Source organism: Theropithecus gelada, chromosome 1 (genome assembly GCF_003255815.1).
Source record: "Theropithecus gelada isolate Dixy chromosome 1, Tgel_1.0, whole genome shotgun sequence".
Lineage (NCBI taxonomy): Eukaryota > Metazoa > Chordata > Mammalia > Primates > Cercopithecidae > Theropithecus > Theropithecus gelada.
The window spans coordinates 94,189,938-94,216,588 of NC_037668.1; the positions used below are offsets into that span (position 1 = coordinate 94,189,938).

General features: G+C 37.6%; 1 protein-coding gene across 6 annotated transcripts in view; it reads left to right on the plus strand.

The window, feature by feature from the left end:
* PDE4B (phosphodiesterase 4B) overlaps window positions 1-26,651 on the plus strand; it is a 586,012-nt gene that overhangs the window by 555,639 nt on the left and 3,722 nt on the right. For 5 of the 6 annotated variants that reach the window (XM_025388136.1, XM_025388172.1, XM_025388145.1 and 2 more), the window contains 8 exons: window positions 11,272-11,365; window positions 17,511-17,689; window positions 19,054-19,152; window positions 19,291-19,455; window positions 21,538-21,637; window positions 23,569-23,723; window positions 23,816-23,938; window positions 24,666-24,848. In XM_025388136.1, the coding sequence (XP_025243921.1) occupies window positions 11,272-11,365; window positions 17,511-17,689; window positions 19,054-19,152; window positions 19,291-19,455; window positions 21,538-21,637; window positions 23,569-23,723; window positions 23,816-23,938; window positions 24,666-24,848 (1,098 nt within the window). Of the gene's footprint in view, window positions 1-10,099; window positions 10,616-11,271; window positions 11,366-17,510; window positions 17,690-19,053; window positions 19,153-19,290; window positions 19,456-21,537; window positions 21,638-23,568; window positions 23,724-23,815; window positions 23,939-24,665; window positions 24,849-26,651 lie in introns of those variants that run through there. The other variant, XM_025388180.1, reaches the window with a different exon arrangement.

A 26,651-nucleotide genomic window follows, 5' to 3' on the forward strand; every position in this document is an offset into this window, starting at 1 on the left:
TTTGTGTTCTTGTCAGGGAGAGCTATCACTGAATCTTTTCCTGCTGTATTTTAACACTCAGGAACTGGTTGTGCAAAGTTTATTTGCATCTTTCTTGCATTGCATGGGAGCATCCTTAAGAATATTTTATCAAGATTTGCTAGTATTTTTTTTAATATTTAAAAATCAGTATCATTTAATTTCAGAGAGTTTGCTTCAATTTATTGGAATTAATTTAAAATTCTTTTGTATTTTATATTTTTTCTTTTACATATTTAAAGTATTAAGATAAAGTCATTGCCTAATGCTGTCTGCCATAGTAAAATTTGCAAACTAAGAAAGGTCACATATTGCTTTTCAAGAAAGACTGTTTAGGGCCCTTAATACAGTGCCAAAATAGAAGAACTTTGTCAAAAATGAACAAAAGTATGAACTCCTTGGTAAGAGTAGATTCTCTTTGTTTTAAAGAAGTTAAATACATTGGGTTAAAATGAGCAAAATATGAGCTCCTTTTTGGAAAGTTAAGAAAGGAGGAATAGAGATTAGGAAAAATTCAGAAATTTCCAATCACTGCTTCTCAAATCTAACCACATAATCCAGGACTTCATTTCCCAGAAAACTCTGCATCTGCCCAAGGGAACATTAGTTATGAGACAATGCAGAGATTTCTAAGGCCCATTTCTTCACTTAAAGTTTATTTGCTCTCAAAGCTTCTTGTGGTACCAGGATAGAGCATTACATAGCATTATTATCTTTGAGTTATAGCTGTGTCTTATTTTTGTATTGTTAGTTCCAGTGTAGGATGGTAATAAAACATATTTGAAGTATCCATTCCTGCATACACGGTGCTCTTACCTGTGTTCTCATATGACACTCACCCTGAGGAAGGTCTTACTGTATCCCCATTTTCAGATATGAAACTGAGATTTGGGAAAGATAACCAATTTGTCCAAGTCCTTTACCTACTAAATGGCAAGACGTAGAGTCAATCTTGTTCTGTTTGCTCAAAAGTTGAATAATTTAAAAATAAAAGTTAAAGGGAAATCCACAATTTATTATATTCTTGTATAACTTGTTAACAAAACATATCATCATAGAATTTTAAAGCTAGAAGTCAACCAGGTCTTGTTTTTCAGACCTCAGTTTAGATATCGTCTCTTTAGAAAGACCTTCTTTTAGTACCCTAACTCAGCAGCCTGTTGGTTTTACAATTTACTATCACAATATATAGTTTTTGGTTTTGATCATGGAACTTGGTTCTTACTTATATCTTTCATTAGACTGTAAAGTTACTGAAGACATGGATTGTGTCTACCATGTTCACTAGTGAAGCCCCAGCAGTTAGACTAGCTATAGGCACATGGTAGGCATTAGAATAAATTTTTTTTATCAATTGCATGATGTTCAGAAACTTAATTTAATTTGTCCGTGACCAAGTATTTGTTAGTGGTGAATCCATTAGAACCCTGGAATCCTGTTTCCTGCTGTGCTGCAATGGCTACTTGCAGGGGCCTGCCATGCCTAATTCCAGCTTTCTAATTGTTAGGTTGCATGAGAAACCCTCATCTGGTTCCCAATGACTCCCCAAAGTACCCTGAAAAAAGGGAAAGCTTATTCCTACCCTTCTCCTTCATCCAAAGTCAGATAACAAAGAAAAAAGTTGTCAGGGACAAATGCTTTCTTCCTGTGAGCAGAAATGTGAAGCATGGTTTTGGTTGGAGTTTTTGTTTGTTTGTTTGGTTTTTGGTTCAGTTTTGCAGTATTTGGCTTACTATTCTCTCAAAAAGTCTGCATCCTGTGGACAAGAATCTAAGCTCTTCGGAGACTGGCAATGGCTATTCCACTCTCTGGGGAGCCTGTTTATGAGCACACATGTCTATAACTCAGCCATTCTCCATATCTGTTGGAGAATAGCAGCCTAATTATCTGCCATCATTTGGTTTTCATTCCTGGCATATTGGTGACACTCCTCTTACCTCAGCCACATATTCAATTAATTTATACGTGTTACCACATTGATCTCAACTGTGAAAATCTGAGCAAAATGCATACTTGGTACAGTTATCCTTATGTCAGGTAGTCTGTGGTCAGTCATAGCTTTTAATCAATAGATAAAAAGTTGTAAAGTGTCTTAATTTGAGAAAATTGGCTAAACCAAAGAAGCACGAATGGATAGTTACCAACAGTTGAATTTCTCCAAATAGACTGTTTTTTATGGTATGACTTAAACGTAAGGCCATTTTGAGTTATGGTGTTTTTCATTTGACTTGCTTCATCTATCTTTCTGACAATTCTGGTTTATGCTCCTTAGACTGGTGAATAATCTGAATGTCAACCAGAGAGTCTGAACTTCTATGAGTAACTCATGTGTCACATAATCTATGTGACATAGTACTGCATCACACCTGCAGCAGCATGCTATAGGAATTCTGTAGTTAATTATATACACTGCTGTCAACAATGAAAATAAGGTATTTAGGTATCAAAGAACCAACTGAAACTTCCACTCAAAAGCAAATCCAAAGTGAGAAAGGTACCATGAGCTCAGATTATTTTGAAATTTACAGATAAAACCTAGCTTCAAGTACAAATCCTGTGGAAGAAAGAGCACACACTAGGTCTCAGACACCTTGGCAGCCACTTTACATATATTATTCCTAATCTTCCCATTTCAAAGATAGAAAATTCTAGTCTCTAAGAGACTCATGACTTGCCATGTTTCTCAGACTAAGTTACAGTACATATTTTATTTCCAGATTCAGTTGAATCCTCAGATGTTCTTGTATCAATGCTATTATGATGTTGGATTAGCTGCAGCTCACTGGTAAGGCAAACCTGCAACCAGCACTCCCTCTACTTCATGTTTGCAGTAGAAGCTGCCTCTATTAACCTTCCATGAATCCAGCAAACCTATACATCTTGAGGTACCTTATTCAAAGCATCTCTCCATCTCTTCTAAATTATGATAGCTAATAGCTATCATAAAATAAAAGTGATAGCTAATAGCTAATAATAGCTAAAAATACATAACAAGCCTAACTACCTTTTTAATATGATAAAATTACATAAGATATCGCTAAGTCTATGAAATTTTTGACTGTTTTATAACTATGTTATGCAACTATTTTCATCTTTTATAGTTTTAGTTAATAGTTTATATGTGCAAACCTCCAATCTGTTACAGATTTTCCTCAATTTGCTGGTACATACTCTAGCTTAGGGATTACTGAAATATCAAAACAGATGATAACATATATGCTTTCAGGGAAGAAAAGGATACATCTATGTAGCCCAAAGTTTTCATTTATTTTTTTGATAGGCCCTAGAGTTGATCTTGAAAATTGCCAGATTAGTAGGCTGTCCCAGCCCTGAGAAATCACTAGTCCAGAAGTGGCAATTCCCAAGGCAGGTATTGAAGCATTCCATTGTCTTTTACCTCAAGGGCTGTATGAAAGTCACTAGCTGAAATCAATACAATTAATAATAAACACAACGTGTTCTACATGGTGTTTTTAAGGGGTAGAGTAATAATCTCAAAAACAAACTATGGTAAATTTTTGTAGCTGCAAAAACTATTAGAAACTTTAATAAGGCAGGACTTAAAACAACCTAAGAGGTAGTATAGACTGAAAATGGAATTCACTTCTTAAAGAGAATCATGGCCAATACATATGGGTTATGAAAAGAAAGTAGAATATTTGGGTGGTAGTTTCCCTGTTCTGTGTAACTACTTTCACGTCAGATATGAAGGTCCTAAAACATAGGTGTTATTTTTCACTGGTCAGGAAAGGACACTAGACTGGATGGTCCGTGGGTCTGATCCATGACAAGTCTTCTGATTGTTGAAAAATACTGTAAGTTGTAGAGCTTCTAGCTGTGAAATGTTTCCAAAGAAACCTTTGTCATCTACTTTGGAATCATATTAATGCCCTGTGGCCTTGGAATTGACTCTAGAAGCTTTCAGTTAAATATTAGCCATTATACCTGTACAGAAAAAATATAGAAAGGCTTAAATGGAAAAACAAAAGAGTAACTGAATAATGTACCTTGATTCCTTGATTTTTCTCAGTTACCACGATGATTTTTGTCATCTGTTGAAAAAGGTTTCTGCTAAATTTAATTATCAGACCATCATCTCAAATCTTCAAAGTTCCTTTTTTTTTTTTTTGTCTTTCTCTATTAACAGACAAATTAAAAGGGAAGGATCGAGTATATGAAATGAAATTGTGATGCTCCAGGAACAGTTTCAGGTCTTACGTTTCATTGGAAGAAAAGTCCTCTGTCAAAAAGAAAAGTTCGAAAAGTTTAAATTATCTAAAAATATACAGTGTCCCTAAACCTAACATATATAATGAGTGTATGGCCTGGAAATCCAATCTCTTCATAGGTGATTTGGATATGCAATATCAGGACTATACTTACAGTTAAAAAAAAAAAAAGATAAAGAAAACTCTTCTTTATCTGAAATTCAAATTTAACTTGGTGCCCCAAATTTTTATTTGCTAAACCTTATATATGTGGAAACATAATATAGTTTATAAATATTATATATATAGTTTAAAATGCATAGTGACTATATCAGTCTTTAGGTATAAATAGTTACAGTATCTTTTGTCAATTTGATTACATCATTACAGCAACTTTCAGAGTTGAGAGAATGTTGGATCATGAGAAATTGCTATAAACATTCTTATGGGAATCATTTTGGGTCTAGGAAACGTTGATTTTTTAGCGTTCCAATAATGTGTGTTATATCATCTCTTGAGAAGTTTTCAGAAATTCTGAGAAAAATGGACAGCAGAAAAGGGTTAGATAGATAGGAAGAAATATCTAATAATTTGGAGAGCTGTTCAAGCCCTAATCTCAAGATATAGAGCTGCTATATTCAAATTTGTTTGATCTTTTGATATTTTTCAATTCTGTATGAAGGCATTAATGGTTTTTTCCTGCTTTGCCTTTTAATATGTCACTTGAGCAGATATTTGTCCTCTAACTAGCAAGTAGAATTGATTCTATGGTTGCTTCATCATAATTTTTGATGCAGAATAATGGTAGATATATTCATGCTTGTTTTTCGTTGGATACTTATTGATTACTACATCGCTGAACATTTAAGGAAAGAATCACTCAATTCTAACATGTTTAGAAGAGTTTCTTTCTGATTTGGCACATGGACAGTGAGAATGACCTCACTGTGTTTGTTCCCTGGCACACCAAAGGTTTGCTGCAGATGTTAGTACAGCAGAACTTGTTCGCTAAGATGACCCATTATGGAACTCTAGCTGATTAAGCAGATGTTAATGGACAATTGCATGTCCATTATTACTTCTTTGACCATATTACCAACTCAACTCAATTGTACTTGCTTTTCAAATAAGACCAACCTGTCAATAAAGAAACCGGACATCAAGTTTCAGATGATTGGTAGAGATTACAGGGAAATGCAAAAAGGAGGGAAGAGATGAGACGCACATTGTCAAATAATCTGAAATGTTAAGAATTGTGGAAATTGTGAGTTTCATAAGGAGTTTTAGACAAGGTACACTATATCCCCCATTCTGTTTTTTTCTTTTTCGTTTTAAACTTAGATTTGCTTTACTTCTTTGGGTCTTCATTTCTTTCCATGCAAAATTCCTGAAAGTCAAAAGGAAGATTAGAAGCTAGCCATTTTACCACTAAAGAAACTGAGCCCCAAGAAGTTAATTCAGCTTACCCAAGATTACATCTTTGGTTAGGGCCAAACCTAAGACAGGGACAGACTCTGTTTTCTTCATTTCTCACTAAACTGTATCACTACAGTTTAAACTTCTTTCTACCACTACTAGCATTCTGTGCCTTCAGGAGGAATTTTCAGTCCCTTCACTTTCCTGATGCCTGGGAATTCTTTTTAAGTTATGACTAACAACGTATAAAACATGAGTCAAAAGTTAGTCCCTAATAAAGTCATTGTGACTTTAATGACTTCGGCAGTTGTTTCATTCTGCAAAAACAGGAAGATCCCACACAATAAGGCGCCTGTCTCACAGCTGGGCTCCTGCGTAGACGGCCACCCACAAGAGTAACTAACTGCTGGGGCTGTCTTCCTCTCTTTGACACCTTTTTATTCTCTGTTCTTACAGTTTTCTCCTACTGACCTCATCCTGAGATTATCCATGAGAGGAAGGTACCTGCTTTAGCTTTTCTTTGATAGGGTAAAGAATAGTTTTAATCACTTAAGATTCACTCCTAAGTGATTTTCAGGTCACCCTCAACAGGCCTAAATTAGTCTTAGAAGGAGCTCTTTCATGGGCTTTATACTAACTTCCTGTGTTATCACTCTTCTGGATTGTTTTATTCTCAAAACATAAAATCGCCAAATTTTAGATTTAAGAAGAGCCTGCGATCATTCCAGTTCACTCCACCTATGTGATTAGTTTAAGAACTCATTACCAAGATGGTGCCTATCTTGCCTGCAGATCTTTGCATAAAGCTCAAACTAATTCTCCCACAAGAAATATAGAAAAGTGAAGAAGTGTCCTATCATTTCAGAAGAAACTGGCTTGGATGAAATAATCTCTGTATGCAGTGTTGAAACTAAAGAAAAATTGAAGCCATCAAACAGACAAAATGTTCCTATCAAGTGTAACTGAATTTTAGCTTTTATTACCTATTCTCTACTTTTAAAATAATTTTTCGCTATTAAAGGAACTTATTCCAAAAATCAGACAATTTTATAGAAAAGGTATATTCTAGGCGAATAATATTAAATCACTTACCTAGAAAATATACCTTCTTCCCTTTTCAAAAAATAGCTGCAATTTCTAGCAGTATATGTGAATCTAGTGTTGGGCATAAGCTTAAGAAGGCATTGGAGGAATTTTTTATTACTAAGAGTTCATTCACAAACTTTGCTTGTCTGTGTTGAAAAGTGGCATTGGCCATTTCCTCTGGGGACATTATTTCTAGGTAGGCTGTAACAGGGTTTTCCTGTGAAGGCAGATTCTTAGGGAAAATAGTATCTGTGTGCATGAGATGGTAGAGACACATTTATCTTTAAAATAAATGTTCCTATTTGTGAATTTCTCTACTGCATTTAATAAAGTAAATAATGCCCATTTCCTTTCAATCCAGTAACTCCTTGGGACACAGTTTTACCCAGGAGCTATTTTACCTTTGAGTCTGGATGAAACATGTAACTTAATAAACTCCAAAAGTCTTACACTATAAAACTCTGAGGGATGATAAATGCTTCCCTTCCTTTGTTATGGTCTGAAGCATTTTCAATCTGAGTTGTTTTCCTCAGTCATGTAGAGGGAGTTTTGTTTTCTGGGAAGTCTTGGTTGCTGGTAAATAATGTGTCCAAACTGTAGGAGGCAGCCACAAAATTTATCATACAAGTATGAAAGGTTAGGGTTGAAAGGCTGAGATCCTAAAATCACGCATCATTTTCATTTTACACATGAGAGGTGATGTAACTACACAGGAGAGTGAGAGCCGAGAATGAAAAGTCAAGATTCGTCTACTACATAGTGGCTGCCTCTGGCTCAACAGAAACACTCCCGTGTGGGAGTCAGTTGCTGAAAACCCAACTAAGCCTAGCTCCTCAACTGTCTCCTCAGGCGTCACTTCAAACATAATTCATATCTATTCTATTTCTTAATGTGTCTCATCACACAGTTAAACGCTAGTCATACTAACTCGACTCTACATATACCAGAATGTAAAAGATACCCTTCCACCCCCCGCTGTCTGCTCCTTGAAGGCCATGTCTGCCTTTCTTAGTTTGTACAGAGCCCAACATAAATGGGCCCTTCATACGTGCTTTTTGATGAGAGCAATGATTGCCTTCACGTCAGTGTGGTTGGGCCCTCCCTTATGGAGGAGGAAAACCAACAGTTGTTGCTAAGCAACATTTAAAGGACTAGGTTAGTTTCTGACACTAAGTGACCTCCATTTGCATACTTCACCATGTTGTGTGTTTTATGATTGCCTTAAGATGACTTTGTTTTTTGGTGGCATTGCTATATGCCCTTAGCAAAAGGCTCCTAGGAGAACTAGTTTAGGCCTGGAAAGGAGAAAGGTGATATTCATCTGTTAATGACTTAGATGAGTACACTGATCCTTTCAGTAAACCATGCAGGAAAGGTGAGGAGTTTGGTTTATTTTCAGCCCTGCAGCTGAGAGCCACCTCCCTGTTCCCATATTGAAAGTGATTGACAATGTATCCCAACAGGGTCCTGTGGCAATGGGAGGCTATAGGAAGAAAATAAACAGAGAAGTCTTTCCTCTTATAGCCTTTTATGATTCAATTTCTACCTGCTCCTATCTTCTGAGCAGAGATACTGATATAGCTAATAAAGAACTGGCCCCACCCTCTCCAGACTGTTTGCTGTTGTGGTTAAACAACGTGCCCTAATATATCTATTCCTACTAGAATGAAAGCTGATTAAAAGCATGAAAAGAGTTTTTGTTTGTTCCTTTGTTTTTTTCACTGCTATATCATCACTCTTTTCCCTGGTCATTTTAGGTATTCAGTAAATGGTTGACAAATAAGTGGGAAAAAAGGGGATTATTGAACTAATACCAACCTGATTGACTCTAAAACATTCCTAAGTGTTTCAGAGAGACTAAAGAAGCCAAAATGAGACAATTGTTTGAATGTTATATTTGCCTAAGTCTAGTGCAGAGAAAATTATGGAAGAAATCATCTGTCTCTAAGCTTTTTACAAGTTATTTTTACAATGATTCAAGTAAAGTTTACTTCTTTGCCAAAATTCAGCGTATTGGTCAGAGCAATAAACTTGTCTTCTTCAGCTTCTGAGTCTTCAGCCTAAGTACCTGTCTTTTCAGGATTTAAGATGAGAGGCCATTGTGACGGAGCAGTTGTGTCTTTAAAACTAAATAATTTGGAAGTCATGCGATTCACAGATTCACCTGGGGTTCAAAATTGCACAGAGGTTCAATAAGTAAAATACGCTAGCTGAGATAATTGATTCAGAGATGCCTGGTTACTAACATATTGTATCATGGGAAACACACCCACATACACAAGTAGGGTTACCCAAAAAGAGGGTGATTGGACATCTTTGAGAACAATGCATGGTGCAGTGAGCCAGCAGGCAGAAATACTGACTTGCATTGGCTTCACCTCCAAAAGCCAGGTCTCCTAGGCACAGGCCATGGCGTAACCCGGGCTTGGATACTTGAAATAAAGCTATTGTTGGATGCTGATGCTCATTTGAAAGGGGAATGCCTCACAGGAAAAAAAGCCAATTGCAAGTCAGGGTTGTTGCCGTGGTGCTTTGCTACTCCTTCAACTTGCTATAAATGAAATTATGGGAGTACAGGGGTAGGATAACAGAGGGGAGAGATGAGGAGGGAAATGGGATGAGCCTGGGGCAGGGAATCCCACTGCAGTAAAGCTCTAGTGTTTCCCCTTGCCTGTACTCTAATGCTGACAAGGAGAAGGGAGGGGCTGGGAAGAAGGGAGAGAGAAACATGCAGGGAAGAAATGACTTTCTCCACATGCCCTGGATGGCTAAAATAAAATAAAAATTAATTTAAATCCTCAGATTTCTAATGTGAGTTAGAAGAGGTAACACTAAATCTCAAACAATTCACCATTCTTTCAGTTATGACTGTTCATATTTCCTAACACGCTCTGGATCCTAGATGGAAAGGTTAAAAGAGTTTAATACATTTGTCAAATGCAATCTAATATGCATATCAATGAGCTAATGGAGGGCAGAAACTTACGTGCTGCATAGGAAGTACTTTTCAAATGAAATAAATTAATTCCATTCCCATTCATTTTACTATGAAAAGAGGCTAAATGCATTGGCACACGCTTGGTGTGCGACAAATAATCCTCCAAAAAGCTAGTTCACAAAAATTATTGTGTACCGGCAGCCTAGTCTGAAAACAGCCACGGTCCTAACCTTTTTTAAATGTTTGTTTAAATGTTCAGAAAGTCGATTCATCAAATGCATCATCACTTTGATCCATTAGAGCAGCTGGATTTTTGTGCAGAGGCTGCATCTGCAGAATTCTGGTCTGCAGTGGAGAGAGAGGGTTAAGGAACACCTAGTTAAAATGGGGGAGGGTACCGACTTCAGATTTACTTAAATATTCATGGGGCTTCCTCCATTTTAATCTTCTCCTTTTTAAAAGATGGCTGTGTTTTCTAGTCTGGCAACTCCTCAGGAAAGAAGAATTGCTTCTTCCTTGCAGAGTTCGGCTGAGTAGGACTAATGTAGAAGAGTGGAAACCCCTTCGGCCACCAGGACTATTCATAATTCATAAGTGCTTCAAACCAGCCAGCTGAATACATTTGGACAGGCTCTTGCTCCTTCGTGCAATTCCTGATTTCATTGCTCTCTTCTGCCAGGAAATAAGCAGGGAGCATAGGCTTCTTGCAAGAATGGAGTGCGAAGATGGGCTTTGTTTGGCTTAGGAAATGCCATACATTTTGGAGGTTTTGTCTTTTCTAAGTTTTGATTATTTTATCACTGGATCTGCAGGGCTTTCCTGATCCTATCGGGATTGCTCTCTCAGAACCGTGAATTCTTTCAAAGGGATTTGTGGATTGTGGCAAAGAGAGCATTCCAAAATGCCTGAGGCAAATTATTTGTTATCTGTATCTTGGGGTTACATCAAGGTGGGTTAATTTGATTGTGTTCTGTGTCTTTGATAAAATGTGAAACATGTATCTGTGTGTGTGTGTGTGTGTGTGTGCGCGCGTGTTTTGTGTGAAGTAGAGGACATCTGTAATGATTTAATTTGTGTGTTCATTTAACCCACTGGGACCTCTTATTTTGAAATAAGAGCATGTTATATTACATTTTATTTAAGTGTACTATGCTGTGTTTTAACCCTATTCTTTTTACTCAATTCTGTTTTTTAAAAGATGCTTCTTTTTTTTCTTTTTCGCTTAAACTTTTCACATATAATCTCCTGTCACCAAATAGGTTATTAAATTATATTTTAGAGGTAATTTCAGACAAATGTATTTTTAAAAGTAGTTACAGTTTCAAGTGGAATTATCTTGACATCTATTAAAATTCCTTTTCCTAGGTTTGCATCTTCAAAAGTAATCAGTTGTTAATTCTAAGAAATCTTAAGAAAACCTCTTTTCCAAAAGTGACGTTGGAATAATTTCAAGTTGAAGAGATACATTTTGTAGAAACAGTACTATTTATCTAATGGTATCTGCTCATCCAACCTCTTGATTCCTGGACAGTAAAGTTGGAAACATTTAAAGTGAACATTTGCTCTTTTGAAAATGGTTAATGCATTTTTGTTCTTTATAAACAGTTCAAAAGAATGCTGAACCGGGAGCTGACACACCTCTCAGAGATGAGCCGGTCAGGGAACCAGGTGTCTGAATACATTTCAAATACTTTCTTAGGTAAGATAATAACTGGGAAAAACCTGTTTTATAACTGGAGTTTTCAGAATTAATTTCTACAATCTATCAAGGACATCCCCATGTGAATTGGGGATGGAGTTGAGTCATATAAAAATCCATTTAAAATCATAACTAAGGCCAGTCTTCAAAAGAAAAAAAAAAAAGCAGAAAGATCATGTTTTTGAAAAAAAGAATTAAAATACCCATCCAAGACAGAGGGTTATTATGGGCTAACTGTATTTAAACGGCCCTCAGCCCCACCTTGTCTGCCTGCCCACTTCCATCTTTGCTAAGACCTCTGAAATAATGAGGGAAATCCAATCACCCAAGCCCTAGAGACAGCTCCATTGGCTCCTCTGACATGGTAGCCTTTCAATTCCTTCAATAACTGAGCTTTGAGCAAAAGGTTTCCTCTATGATGTTTTGTAGGGGATATGCTTGAGGAATAATTCCATGGTGATTTGGTCCGTGAGAATAAGCTTTGGGAATAATTTGACTATTGCTTTGCTAAGTTATTTATTAAAGATAAATGGATGGTATGGGGAGAATTTTAATACTATCTTAAGGATTTCATATTCTGCAAGCAGCCTCATTCTCTTTCCCATCTGATGCTTTATCCATTATTCTGTTGTTACATTACTGGTATTTAACACATGATACTGACCAAAAAGGATTGCATGAATGGTCCTCAACTATTGTCATGCATGTTATTTGATTATTTGGGATTTTTGAATTCAGTCTTAAAGGCAACTTTTGTATAATGAAACTATTAGGACAATTTTGATTTAAGAAGTCTTACAGAATCTGCAGATCTGTGCATCAAAGTAAATGGATAGCATTTAGATTCTAATTTTGTTGACTTTAAATTGCTGCTGAATTATGCTTGCTTATGAAACCTCATTTTCCAGGGAAGTGACCCACTCTCACAGCTGAACATTGCATCCTTTCTTCTTTTTTGGAATAGCCATATAGCATTAAATCAATGAGCATTTTCCTTGACGTGTGGGAGTGCAGAAGACAAGAGTAGAGATTTGGGAACCTCCTCCTAGATTTCAGAGGATCTATGGAAATGCTTGTGTATATGTGCATATTTTCTTTAGCCAGTCTATCATTGATGGGCATTTAGGTTGATTCCATGTCTTTACTATCCTGAATAGTGTTGCAATGAACATAAGTGTACATGTGCCTTATTGAAACAAATACCTCTTCTGGTTTTATTTCTAAGATCAATCCTATTTCTCTAACACCAAAGTAGTTCTTGCTATCAGCAGATCAATCAGCCCTCTCTTTAAGCAGCCTCATACAGAGCTTACTGCATTACTCTGCAGTGGATGGTCACCAGACATGATTAACAAGTGCCTTTCTAACAGTTTCTAGTATGTGAGTGTCTGCAGCACTTAATTTTCTCCAGCTGCAGTTGCAACGCCTTTGTCAGAGAACAAAGGAGAAGAATTTTCATCCATCCTAGCTCCCAGAGGTGCCTAGAAAGTAACTCTACAGAAAACATTAAATACTGATCCTTTTCTTCTCCTTTAATACATTTGAAGAAAGGGATCTTCTGCTGAGCATTTCAGATATACCCTGCTCTGTGTAGTGCCTAATGATTTTTCATTAGCTGGAAGCTGTTTTAGGGACATTTTACAGGTTAATGACTGTGGGAGACGAGAATAAAATCAAAACTGCAAGAACCCATTTTTGTCTTCATAAGCATTGCATTTTAAAATATGAGGGCTTGAGGACTTCTCAGAAGAGACTCTCACTACTGTAGTTAAAGTTATATGAAGTTTCTGAACCCTTAATCTTCCAAGACTGGACTTAAGCAGTCCTCTTCATTTGTAGTCTCTTTCAATATCTGCTTACCAAGGACAACAAGAATATCTTAGTCCACTAATTAATCTTTTTTATCACCATAGGCTACCAAGAAAGAAAGCTGATAAGATAATAAAGATGATTCATTCCTCAGAGTAGGAAAAAATAAAAAGAAAAAATTTAAAAGATGCTAAATATGAGCTCTGAGTCTCAACACTGTCCAAGATGAGGCAAATGTCAACTCTTTCTTGCCTATTGTGCTTGCTATTTAGGCAGATCTCTTGAGCAAAACCAGTCATTTGGCTTCTCATTGTTCCAAAAATTAAATTCAAGAACAAATTGTTGAGGAAGGTTATTAGAATCTCAATCCTTGTAGACGCAGCATTAAGAGGGTGGTGTGTGTCAGTGGGTATATATGTTTGAGGGTATATGGGGTAAACCCCATCAAATAGACTAGACAGGCAGATTGGAATTTTAAGTGTTCTTGAGAAGATATAGGAAGAAAAAACCTATAATATGAACAAAAGATGCATCAGTTGTCTCACTTGTAAAATGGGAGCACTGGTATAGATGACATCTCAAATCCCTTCCAACTCTAACTTCCTATAACTTTGATATGAACTGAGTTTATCAGTTTTGCTAAGACATACCTGGCCATCTGGATTCTCTGTGGTGAACCCTCGGCTTGTAATTTGACAATCTCAAAAAACAAATAAATGAAGTTTGTTTCCAGACTGACAGTGAAGGGCATGGAACTCTTAGTTTTATCCTGTGAGCATGATGAATGTTCCCGGAAGACCATGAAGCCTTCTTCATAAACCTTCTGATCTGCATGGGACCCTAAAACCTTGTAGTCCAATTCCCTCATTTTATAGGAGAGAAAACAGAGGACCCAGAGGGATGAGGTAACTTGACCAAGATCACTTGGCTAATACATTCCTCAGCCAGAACTAGGACTTGGCTCTCTTTACATCTAGACCTAAACACCCTGTCAATCCTTTAACGAGGAAAGAAGGCTGTTAGGAACACAGAATATATAGAACAAAATCACATAAGGACTCTTAAGTAATACATATATCATTTTGGAAACAAATCTTTAGGAATCAGGATTGTGGGACCTAAAAATAAAATGTTTATTAACAGGCCAGGCATGGTGGCTCACGCCTGTATCCAGCACATTCAGAGGACGAGATGGGCAGATCACCTGAGGTCAGGAGCTCGAGACCAGCCTGGCCAACATGGTGAAACCCCGTCTCTACTAAAAATACAAAAATAGCTGGATGTGGTGGTGCATGCCTGTAGTCCCAGCTACTGGGGAGCCTGAGGCAGGAGAATCACTTGAATCCAGGAGATGGAGGTTGCAGTGAGCCAAGATCACACCATTGCACTCCAGCCTGGGCAAAAAGAGCAAAACTCTGTCTCAAAAAAAAAAAAAAAAATGTATTAACAGTTTCTAATAATATAAAAGTTTCCTGTAAGACCTTGGCAACCACTTCAGTGAGCATAAAATAAGATCTTAGCAATTTACCTTAAACTTGAAGAGCAATATCTCAATAAGAGTCATTAAATGTTAAAAATGTGTCATCCAGGGAGGAGGGAAATCCCTTAATCCAGAGATATGTGAAACCTGTGTTGCTCGTATCTTAAAAAAAAAAAAAAAAAAGTGATGCAGGAGGACAGGGAGAAAGGCAGGCAGCAGACTATATTTACCAGTCCAGGCACTCACTGATGCTGTGATATAATAGCCTCCAGGTTGCTGGTACAAGGGGAAATAGAAGTGTCTAATTTCAAGGGAAATAAAGCAGGACCTAGGGAGAAGGAGAATAAATAATACAAGATTTTTAGATGTTATATTACAATTTAGTTAATATTTTCATGTACAGAGAAAAGTTATCCTTTTAAATCCTCTACTTACCATCTCAAAATCTAGAACTTAGAATTTTCAAGATGCAAGGAAAAGAGCTTAGGAATTTTGCATAATTGGAAAGTGTGATCTAGCAAAACAGGAACCTCAAATTAAGCCATTAACAGAATTTGGATGAGACTATTTTTTGTATCTGCTTTTTGTTTGTTTTATACAGGCTGGCTGTTTGCTCACTGTTTTCTGACTATTCCATAAATGTAAATTCACTCAGTGTGTTTATTGTGATTTCTTCGAGTCTGAGTTTCTGATTATTTCCACACTGTGCTGGCTAAGCATTTAATAGAGGAAATTCAGAATAGGGAAACCTATTAGTTGTTCCAGTGCCTGCATAGGGAAACACCCATTAATGTCAAATTGGCACTATTTGTGAATAATGGTCTTCTTCATCATTGCCGTGTTCCAGACACAGTAGTGGTTCAGCTCAATTACTCACTGTTGCGGGAAATCTTTAATTAAACAAAGGGAAAAGGCTGCTAGTCCTACTAGAAATGGTTATATGTGCAGTGACACAGGAGAATCTACGAGCCTCTTTAACTGGAGGTGAAGAATGGTGGTTAGAAAGGCAGGCCCTGTGGTGGCCTTTCATTTTAGCAAAAAGTAGTAATTATTAGGAGTAAAGTGACAGGGAGAAAAGTAATTTCAAACTAATATAAAATACAGTTTTTATGCCAGAGATTGTGTGGCAGGAAAGAGATTTTTAACAGGAACCTCAAGGCCTGGGTTCTATGCTATTAAATCACTGTGTCTGGAGCAAAGTAATTGCAAAATAAATATCTGTTAAATAAATTACCCTTTGAGCTTGGGCAAGTTGCTGACTTCATCTGAAAAATGAGAGTGTGGGATTGTTATTGGTTCTCAAACCTGGCTCTGATTAGCCAAGTCACTCGGGAATCTTTTAAGAAAATACTGATTCAGTAGGGTTGGGTGGGGCTTATAAATCTGTATTTTTCTGAAGTTTCCTGGGTGCTTCTGATGCTGGACTAGGTTGGAAACCCCTAAACTAATTGAGATGACCACTAAAATTCCTCCCTAAGCAAAAGTCATAGGCTTGTGAGTGTAGGAGCTTGTGGGACACCTAGAGGCAATATTGATATGTCAGGGATGGAGAATTCCCTTGCTTCAGCCCCACAGAGAAGAGGTGAGGTATACACAAAGCTGGTACTGTCTCACTGTGCTTGCTTTGCTCTGATGAAGTGTCCACAGGGGCCTATGAGCAGCCAGAGGTCTCTGGGGAAAACATGTGACTGTGCCATTATCTGCAAGAGTCAAAACAAATCGTCTAGATCCCAAAATGCCATCTGGGAGCATGTCATTTTCAAATGGCAAAGTTGTCTTCCTACTAATTTTCACTGTAACTAGCAGAGGTAAATGTAGGTACTTTTGAAAGCTGCATTAACTCTTTCAGCCACAGGATGTCATTTAGTTCAATAAAGTAGTTTTTATGCAATTTAATAATTGCCTCTGTGCACCCACCAGCATCCCTGTGGCCTGAAAGAGTTAACACATTTTTTCAGGATTACTGAGCATACATCTCCCTGTGAAGTGAAATGGAATATTTGATTGCTGATATTTTTAACAGCACAATGTAAAGGAAAGAGCTTCTATAAGCAGGTAGGCACATTTTTTTTTCACTAATCCAAGCTCTGCTGTTACCTTGTTGTAACACAACTTTTAAAAATATTATGAAATATCATAAGTATGTAATAACCTTAAATGTGTTAGTAAGTGTAATGCTTATTACAAATGAGAGGCCTTATTATTATTTATTAGTAGAATTAATAGACACAAGGCATGAAATAAAACTGAAATTATAGTCTTCCTCTAAACCTCAAAGGGTAATAAACCAAGTCCTTAAAGTAATTGTTTGAGGATTATGACCCATTTCTACTTCTAACATATATACTGCTTATTTAAACTGAGCCCTGCTAAAGCCATATGGATTTTAAAATTTTTTAAGTAAAGATAAGATGAGCAGATCATGAAACCTGTTTTTATTAATCTGATGAACATTTTATTATACAAAAATATATTAATCACTTTATTTTAAAAATCTACATATAAATATTGGTGCTCCACCTTGCAAATGTATAAGGGTAATTCTCCTAAATTACACTGAAAACAGAAGATTTGGTCTTGGGTCCTATTTTTGCTGCTTTCTGGGCAAGTTACTTAGCTCCTCTGGGCTTTAATTTGCCTAGCAATAACATGGAACAACAAATCTTCTTATCATTCTCAACAAATTTTATATATTCCCCACTTACTTCATAGAACTACCCTAGAGATACAGTGAAATAGTGCTACAAGATTTTATAAGATTCTAAAGCTGTTACAGATGGTTAGAGTTGTTTTGAATATTGCAGTGGATTCTCATAGACACGTGTGCTGAAAAACATATTCCTTTGTCTGTTGCAGACAAGCAGAATGATGTGGAGATCCCATCTCCCACCCAGAAAGACAGGGAGAAAAAGAAAAAGCAGCAGCTCATGACCCAGATAAGTGGAGTGAAGAAATTAATGCATAGTTCAAGCTTAAACAATACAAGCATCTCACGCTTTGGAGTCAACACTGAAAATGAAGATCACCTGGCCAAGGTGTGTATAAGCTCAGGTTTTGTGCATGTAGCTCTCTGCTTTACAGCAGACGGATGACCGTATACCTTTTAGAAAACAGTAGGGATTGCTTTTGCATTATTGTGTTAGGGAAGCTCATATGAAATGAGTTTACTGTGAGCAGTAAGGCTTTCTGAAAGCTGTCATTAGAGGAAGGTTGATTAAACATGAGACCAAGTCTTGGGGGAGAGCCTGGATCTCTTATGCTGGTAGTTATTAAGAATGCCATTGTTGGGGTATCTGATGGAAGATCCTTTTTCCATACCAAAGAACCACTTTTTTTGTTTTGTCTCGAGTTAGGTTTGTTATGGACAGTTCATTATGAATGAAGAATCCTTCTGAAGAGACATGGGGAAAACCCGAGGAAAGGTCAATAGGCAGGTCTCAATTATCCCAGAGGACATTTCAGGGACTGTATGCTGAGGACCAATGGGAAAATCTGCACTAATCGGTAGTGCTGGAAAAGAAATAAAGAGAAATTGACAGCACTGACTCTGGAGCCCAAACTCCAGTAGTAGAGGGAGGCATAGAAAGAATTCATACATCCTTTAGGAGGCCACACAAGGTGACTACTGAGGTCCTCTCAACTTTGTGAGAATATGAAATCAGCTTACTGTGAGCGGTAAGACCTTTTGAAAGCTGCCGTTAGAGGAAGGTTGATTAAACATTAGGCCAAGTCATAATGGAAAGCCTGGATCTCTTACTCTGGGTGGTTGTTAAGAATGAAATAAATTGGTCCTTAAATCAGATAACCTTGGAATAATCTCACAACACAGGACTGAGTGATGTTTCTTCCAGGTCCATCTGTGGCCCAGAAGCCCTAGGATATAATTTATGACTGGCATTCTTCATGACCTTTTACATTAAATTGGGTTGACTTATGCACATTCTGACAGCTGAGTCTTCCTGATCTGGCTTTCAGTGATGATAACCAAAGGGCAGAGGAGTTTTCCCTGAGACTGATTTTCGAGCTGTGACTAATGGGCCAGTAAGCAGCGAGGAGAGAGACAGGGAAATTGGACTAGAGTGATCTCTGTTCACTTGTGGCCACTTTGAAAGCAACGTTGGTTGAAGACTGATGCATGTCCAATATAGGTCAGCAACTAAATTTATAAATAGATACTCTCCTTTTTCTGAATAAAAAAATGTTCAGAAATTTGTAGCCATCCTGAAGAGGACACACGACCTCCTAGGCAATTTAACTTTCAGATTTTCATGCAACCGAAGCACTCTAAGGAGCCACTCTAAAGACTTAAGCAGCCAGTGTCCAAAAAATAAATTAAAAGAATGAGGCATGTGAGCACAACTTTCCTTATTCCTAAATTCCTTTAAATTTTTAATTGCAGGAACTGGAAGACCTGAACAAATGGGGTCTTAACATCTTTAATGTGGCTGGATATTCCCACAATAGGCCCCTAACATGCATCATGTATGCTATATTCCAGGTGAGTGAACAGGAGTGAATGCTGGCTTTCCAGTTGGATGGCTCTTTATGATTTTTTTTTCCATCTTGCTTTTCTGATTTAACTTTCCTCCACTTTGGACATCTACTTATTTATGTTCTAATCCATTTTACAACATAGGAAAGAGACCTCCTGAAGACATTCAGAATCTCATCTGATACATTTATAACCTACATGATGACTTTAGAAGACCATTACCATTCCGACGTGGCATATCACAACAGCCTGCACGCTGCTGATGTAGCTCAGTCAACCCACGTTCTCCTTTCTACACCAGCATTAGACGTGAGTAGTTATGATCTGTTTTGCATTCCTGCCCATCCTCCTTCAAAAATGCCATACCAGCTGGATGTAGTAGCATGTGCTTGTAGTCCTAGCTACTCGGGCGGCTGAGTTGGGAGGATTGCTTGAGCCCAGGGGTTCAAGGTTACAGTGAGCTATGACTGCTCCCCTGGACTCCTGCTTGGGCAACCCTGTCTCTAAAAAAAAAATAAAAAGAAAAAAAAATGTTTTAAGTGCCTTACAATATGCAATATACTTACAAAATTAATGTAATTAGACCACACTACATACTTGAACTGGTTCTTTATAAAATGTATCACATCCATTAACTGAGCTATTTATAAAAAATGAATGACATTTCTACTTGCTTTGCTTTCTAATATCAGAGTAACCTTCCCTTTACATCTCTTACTATTAAAAGTATTTAACTATAAAGCAATTAACAGGATTTCAGGGCAGGAATCATGTCTTATTCTTCATTGTATTTCTAGTAAGGGATGCAATGTACCTCAAAATGTCTTGTTCAGTGTCTGGTAGGTAGTATATTCTCAGTATGCAAGTACTTATCTGAACTGCCCAACACCACCCTAGGTATATACAGAGCACTACATTCCCAGGGGGGTATCGCAGAACTATAAAATACTCTTTACATTTCTTATTAGTAATAAGTATTCAGAGGCTTTTTCTCCTAAAAAAATATAAAACTGATGCTGTGTATTGAAGAAATAGTAACTAAAAATCTAGAACAGAAGAATTAATAATGCTGAAACAAGGAGAAACAATATTCATAGTTTGCCATACTAACTCTGAGAAGGTGGCTGTAGCTCCTTCTTTCACAGATTAATGCATTTGTGTATACCAATATAATCAACAATGTATGCAGCAGGTCATACTCTTACTTGACAAATGAAAATGATGGTCAAGTGCTCCCAAAATGTGCTGGACCACTGCAGGAAGGGACTGGCCATGCCCTATCCAGCCTCACCTTTACAGATTCAGTTTGGAAGGTGAAAAAAGATTGGCCACAACTCTGTTGCTTGAGTTGCATATTTTCTAAGAAAAGAAATCCAAGAAATCTTGAGAAAGTGAAATGGAGCTAAGGGTGTTTGATCCCTCTGAAGGAGAGAAAGAGTACTGTTTTTATACCCTGTGTAAGTATCACAGAGTGAGGCAACACTATTTATCAACTGCCCGGTGTTATTAATAGTATACCTATTGAGTGGCCAGAAAATGGCCATGAGTGCTGCAAGCTTTTTAGAAAAGGGAGGGTTCAGTGAGTGCTTGAGTAATGGGATTGGTCTTTATAGGAGAGGTGGAAACTTGCCTCAAGCTAGCATTGGAAGGACCAGAAGATTTAACTAATCCCAGAGGATGAGGGAAGACATTTCAGCCCTAGAATGAGCACCAATATATACCTTATTAATCCTAGGTTTGAATCATTGTGCATGGGTAGGGGCAGACATGACATGACATGAAGGAATTGAGCAGCGGGGCCTCAGGTTTCACTTCTTAGGAAGGTTCTCAAATCTTGCCCATAGTAAATGATTAGTGGATACGTGTTGAATGAATGAGTAATATCTAAAAGCTTGTGACCACACCATAAATTTCGCTTTGGGAAATAATTTATTGCTTATCTTATGAATCGGGAGTTTGGCCATTTTCTCTAAGTTATTCAGCTAACAGCATATGAAGGTTGTTATATCTCAGAGCAGAGCCAGCCTGACTTGCTTCTTTGCTTCTTTGACTTGTATCTGCTTGTGTTACATAAGCACCATGCTGCCACACCACTGGTCCAAGAAACAAACATTAGACATTGACACACTCCATGAGATTTGTGCTAATGTCTTTCCAAGCATCAGCCTTTAGGCTTGATGTGAGGCTGAGCTCTGGCCATCATTCCTTTCACGTCAGAGACTTTATGATGATGAACAGAATCTACATTTACTTAAATTAGTATATTGAGATATTACATAAATCAACAATCCCTCTCCCAACAAGGATAAAGTAGGATACTTTACAAATGAAACTGAATAAGCAGGATAGGCAAATTGGATGTGGAGTTAAATGTGTTTATTTGCCCAACAGGCTGTCTTCACAGATTTGGAAATCCTGGCAGCCATTTTTGCAGCTGCCATCCATGACGTTGATCATCCTGGAGTCTCCAATCAGTTTCTCATCAACACAAGTGAGTTCACCACCAGAACAGTCATTCCAGATAATTGTATGATTCACTGCTTAAGTTTTTTCCTCCTAATGTTTTCATTATGGATAATCACAAGGATAATAGTGAGGCAATCCTTCCATTCCTCTCAAACTGGTCAGGCCTTTCGTGGATACTCAGTCCAGTCTGGCAACACAATGTTTGAGCTGCTTGGAGAACTTGGAGAGGGTCATAGGGGAGCCATAAAAAGTACTCAAAGTTTGGCAAATACAATATGTAAGGAAAGAATAACAGATATGGAATTATTCATAAAGAACAAGAAAAGGTTTGGTGATCCCATGATAATGACTTTTGATATTATACAAAACTCCGCACAGAACATAGTAACTCGCTACTGTCCCTATCTGCTTGGGAAGCAGCCACAGATGTTAAATCTGCACATGGGAACCTCCAAGCAAAAATAAGACGCTGTAAAAAGCACTGGAATGAGTTCCACAGTTCAGAAGGAAGGGTCATTAAAAGTTCCACACATTTTCCTCCAACTGCATAGATTTGATTATGGATTGGGAGTAGCAATGACCTGAGTGACCAGGGGTGTCTAGTCTTAGGATCCCAAGCCATACTCGAAGCTTTTGTCATGCTTAAAATGTTTAGTTTTCACACCTTTGAAAATCCTTTCATTCTCTCAAATAATGCACTATCTCTTAAGTGCTGGAAATCTAAGTAGTTTGAGAATATTGGTTATCCCAATGTGGTCATGAATAACATCAAGTACGGATAGTTTCCTAGAAATGCTTTTTGAGCTACTTGCTGCAGAAGAGTCCTGATCATCAGTCCTTGACCTTTATCCAAAGAATATCTGAATGACCTAGGTTTGGAGTACACTGGATTCTTTTACTTCATTCTTCTATTGAACAAACAAAATGTTGGGGCAGCTATGTGTCTGCATGGATTATATCAGTTGGTAGAGTGTGGTGTCATGAATCAATCCATATATAGGCCAGTTAGCCTCACACAGAAAAATGGTCTATCTACTACAGTCACCTATAGCACTGCAACATATAAAGCCTGCTTGTAGATTTGTGCCCTTGATCACAGGATGAACGAAACAAGAGTACTCATCGGAGGTTAGTACTCAGAGCACACTATTAAAGCAATGATATATGTGTAACAGAACCTGCAATTAAGTAACACATTGCCACCGCTTGTCTGGTGTTCTTGATTAAAATGTGGTTTCATAAGTCTGATGACCATATTCCCAAGCAGACTTCTGTCTAACAAAAGATGCCTGTGATTCTTCTATATAAAAGGCAGGCTGGAAGCTGCAGCTTAGGTTTCCAGATATTGCAATTTCTCGTGGAGAGAGTAAAAAGACAGAAAATTTGACATCAGAATTGTTCCAAAAAAGTAGTAATGTATAGTATCATATGAACAGAAAGCTCTAAAAAGTGATGTTATTTGGGTAAAATGAAGTTTTACATCAAACATTATCTTTGACAATCCAAAATTCACAATTGCCAGGGATTAGGGAGCATATAAAATGTGAATATAGCTTGAAAATCTCATTACAATGCATAAAGTTTAGTGGTACTTTCACGTTGTTCTTTTCCAAAGTACAAAATTTTTGAAGACACATAAAAATAGGATTTAGCTGCTCAGGAATGCCCTTACCTAATATTAAATTCTTCATCTGAGATATAGAATGAGTAAAAGGATTTAAAAAACAATGAATTTTAATCACAGAGAAAGCGTATACACCAGTAGAAGTATTTTTTGCTTACAAACTGGCGACTTCTGTTTGTAGAGGGCCACTGCTTCTCTAAGAGGAAATGGCATGTGGCTGGTGGTTCTTGAAATAATTTGGAGAGAACTAGGTCTGATTTCACTTTGAGATAATGCCAACATTCAAATCATATCCCTTTTTAATTAAGTCATCATTTGGTCTGATTTTTTAGATTCAGAACTTGCTTTGATGTATAATGATGAATCTGTGTTGGAAAATCATCACCTTGCTGTGGGTTTCAAACTGCTGCAAGAAGAACACTGTGACATCTTCATGAATCTCACGAAGAAGCAGCGTCAGACACTCAGGAAGATGGTTATTGACATGGTAAGACTTGAGCCTCTCTACGTTCCTCACTTACTGCCATTCTCTCTGATCGACTGAATTTATTAAAAGTTTTCATTTTCTTTTTACCCAAGGTGTTAGCAACTGATATGTCTAAACATATGAGCCTGCTGGCAGACCTGAAGACAATGGTAGAAACGAAGAAAGTTACAAGTTCAGGCGTTCTTCTCCTAGACAACTATACTGATCGCATTCAGGTATTTGATGAAAGTCTTTGATTTAACACAAAACCACACCAAACTAAGCTGAACAACAATTAGAAAAAGAAAACAAAGATAAATGCAGTTTTTGGTATATCCTAGGCTACTACTATAGCTTAGGGCTTAAGAACAAGCTAAGGAAAATGGACATTCAAGTTTATTATCCTCTAATTTATGAGAGAAAAAAATCCCTATTTGTGGAATTGCTTATTAGGTCTATAAATAAATTGCAAAATCTATTTGTAATAGGGCATACGTGACTGTTGGTTCCAAAAGCTTGTGTTTGGATTTAAATCCCATTGACTTGAAGTTTGTTAGGTTTGTTTTGGATATACAAATTGCCATCAGCTGTTCTCCTCTTTCCACAAGTGGAAAATATGAAGTTATCTACTTGGAGTAATTCTTTGCATTCTTTTCAAACTGAGAAAAGGAAATGATAGCAGCATCTGACCTCTAATGTTCCTTCCAATTTTTAAATTCAATGACTGTCAGTCTAAGAAGACACACATTTTCCCCTTTGGGACTCTGTAAAGGTAAATAACTGACCCAGGCTAGCACCATTGTAATTCCATTTTTTTTTTTTTTTTTGGTGCATATGTCATAATTATAATGCAATTAAAATGTTCTAGGGTTTAGTACCAAGCGTACTAGTATGAGAAGGATGAGATGTTCTGGCAGTATTTACACCTAATTTTATGGGATTTCTAAAAATTGATGATTTCAGGTCCTTCGCAACATGGTGCACTGTGCAGACCTGAGCAACCCCACCAAGTCCTTGGAATTGTATCGGCAATGGACAGACCGCATCATGGAGGAATTTTTCCAGCAGGGAGACAAAGAGCGGGAGAGGGGAATGGAAATTAGCCCAATGTGTGATAAACACACAGCTTCTGTGGAAAAATCCCAGGTATCTAATATGATATTTTCAAAGTATTTGTGAGCTCTGCTGATTGTAGAGCTGGAGGGTTCTATTTAATTCCATTTTTCCAATAGAATATGTATATATGAGACGAGAAGGAGACAGTTACGCATTTTGTTCCATTATAGTCAGGACTCATGTGACTTCTCCATTACACTCAGTTTCACAGGGTGGGGATAAGTAGTCATCAGAAACCCATCAAAATTTGGATTACGTGTCCCTAAATCATTTAGATAGTTGTCTCTGATGTTTGCAAATCCAGCTGAATGATCTGAACACTGGTATCTGCTCCATCCCATCCCTCTGGATTTCTCCTTGCTCTGTCTTCATTCAAGAGCTCTGCTCCTCACCCTTGCTTCCAGTCCTCTGTTTTTATCTTCGTCCTTAATCAGCCCACTGCAACCATCACCAGAGGCAGTCTCTTTTAACGTATAGTCAAAGCCCTGTCTTGTGTTCCCTCCCGGGATGCTTCTGTGCTTTTGAGAACATGCTGACATTTTCCAGTTGTGTCCAAAGCTTCACATTCTGTGTGTGCTTAGGATAGGGGACAATAGTCTGGTGGAGGTGAATACAGAAATGTCTAGATGCCAATAGCTGCAGAATATGCAGCAATGGACAGTATCAGTATCTACACAGAGTTTTTTCAAGAAAACGAATGGGCTGAGCCAAGTAGCTGAGATTGAGAATTAGTTCATAGACTGTCCAAGATCTTTATCCCAAAAACATTTGGATTGTTTATTTTCAGTATTTATCCTCTTTCCCTACTACCTGGAAACCCCAAATTTGCATATACTTGTAATATTAATGTACAGTTCCTTTGCAATTTTTATTTTGTTGCTTCTTAAAGAAACTCAACTAAATGAGTTTTAAAAATCTGTGAAAGGGCTGGACACAGTGGCTCACACCTATAATCCAGGACTACGGGAGGCTGAGGTGGGCGGATCACCTGAGGTCAGGAGTTCAAGACCAGCCTGGCCAACACAGTGAAACCTTGTCTCTACCAAAAACACACAAAAAATTGGCCGGGCATGGTGGTGTGTGCCTGTAGTCCCACCTACTCGGGAAGCTGAGGCAGGAAAATCACTTGAACCCAGGAGGCAGAGGTTGTAGTGAGCTGAGATTGTGCCACTGCATTCCAGCCTAGGCAACAGAGCAAGACTTCATTTCAAAAAAAAAAAAAAAAATCTGTGAAAGTGATCTGAAGTCTAATATGCTGTAAAAATGCAAGTTAACATTGTTAATGAGGGTCAATTCAAATAGCCCAAAGGCTTAAGTGGAACAAGATATGAATCAGTAAGGAGGAATAACACCATTTTATTAATAGCAGTGATGTTTTATATTTATATGATCTGTGCAGCATTTCACACATTTTCCATATATTATCTTACTTGGACCCCCAAACAGCCTTGCAAAATAGATAAAGCAGATATTTCTCCAGCATGTCAGGTTCAAAACTGTCCTCTTGGTCCACTACAGCAGCTCTCTCATCCAAAGCTCTTCACTCTCCATCTTAGGGACAGGTCTTCCTGTTGCCATAACATCGTTATCCACTCTGGTGTTTCCCACCGATGGGCTCTGCTGAACACTGTCTGATTGGCCCACCAGTAAAGCTCTTTACTGGGTGCTCTCAGGATTCATACAGCTCTCTCGTCCTGTGATCTAGGGAATAAATAGCAGCTACCTTGCAAAAAAATTCTCAGCATTTCTTAGCAGAAGCAAAACAAGTGAAGAAAGGAAATGACTGCGCTGTGTTCAGCTTATTCAATTTTCTCCATTACCTTGAGCTTGTTA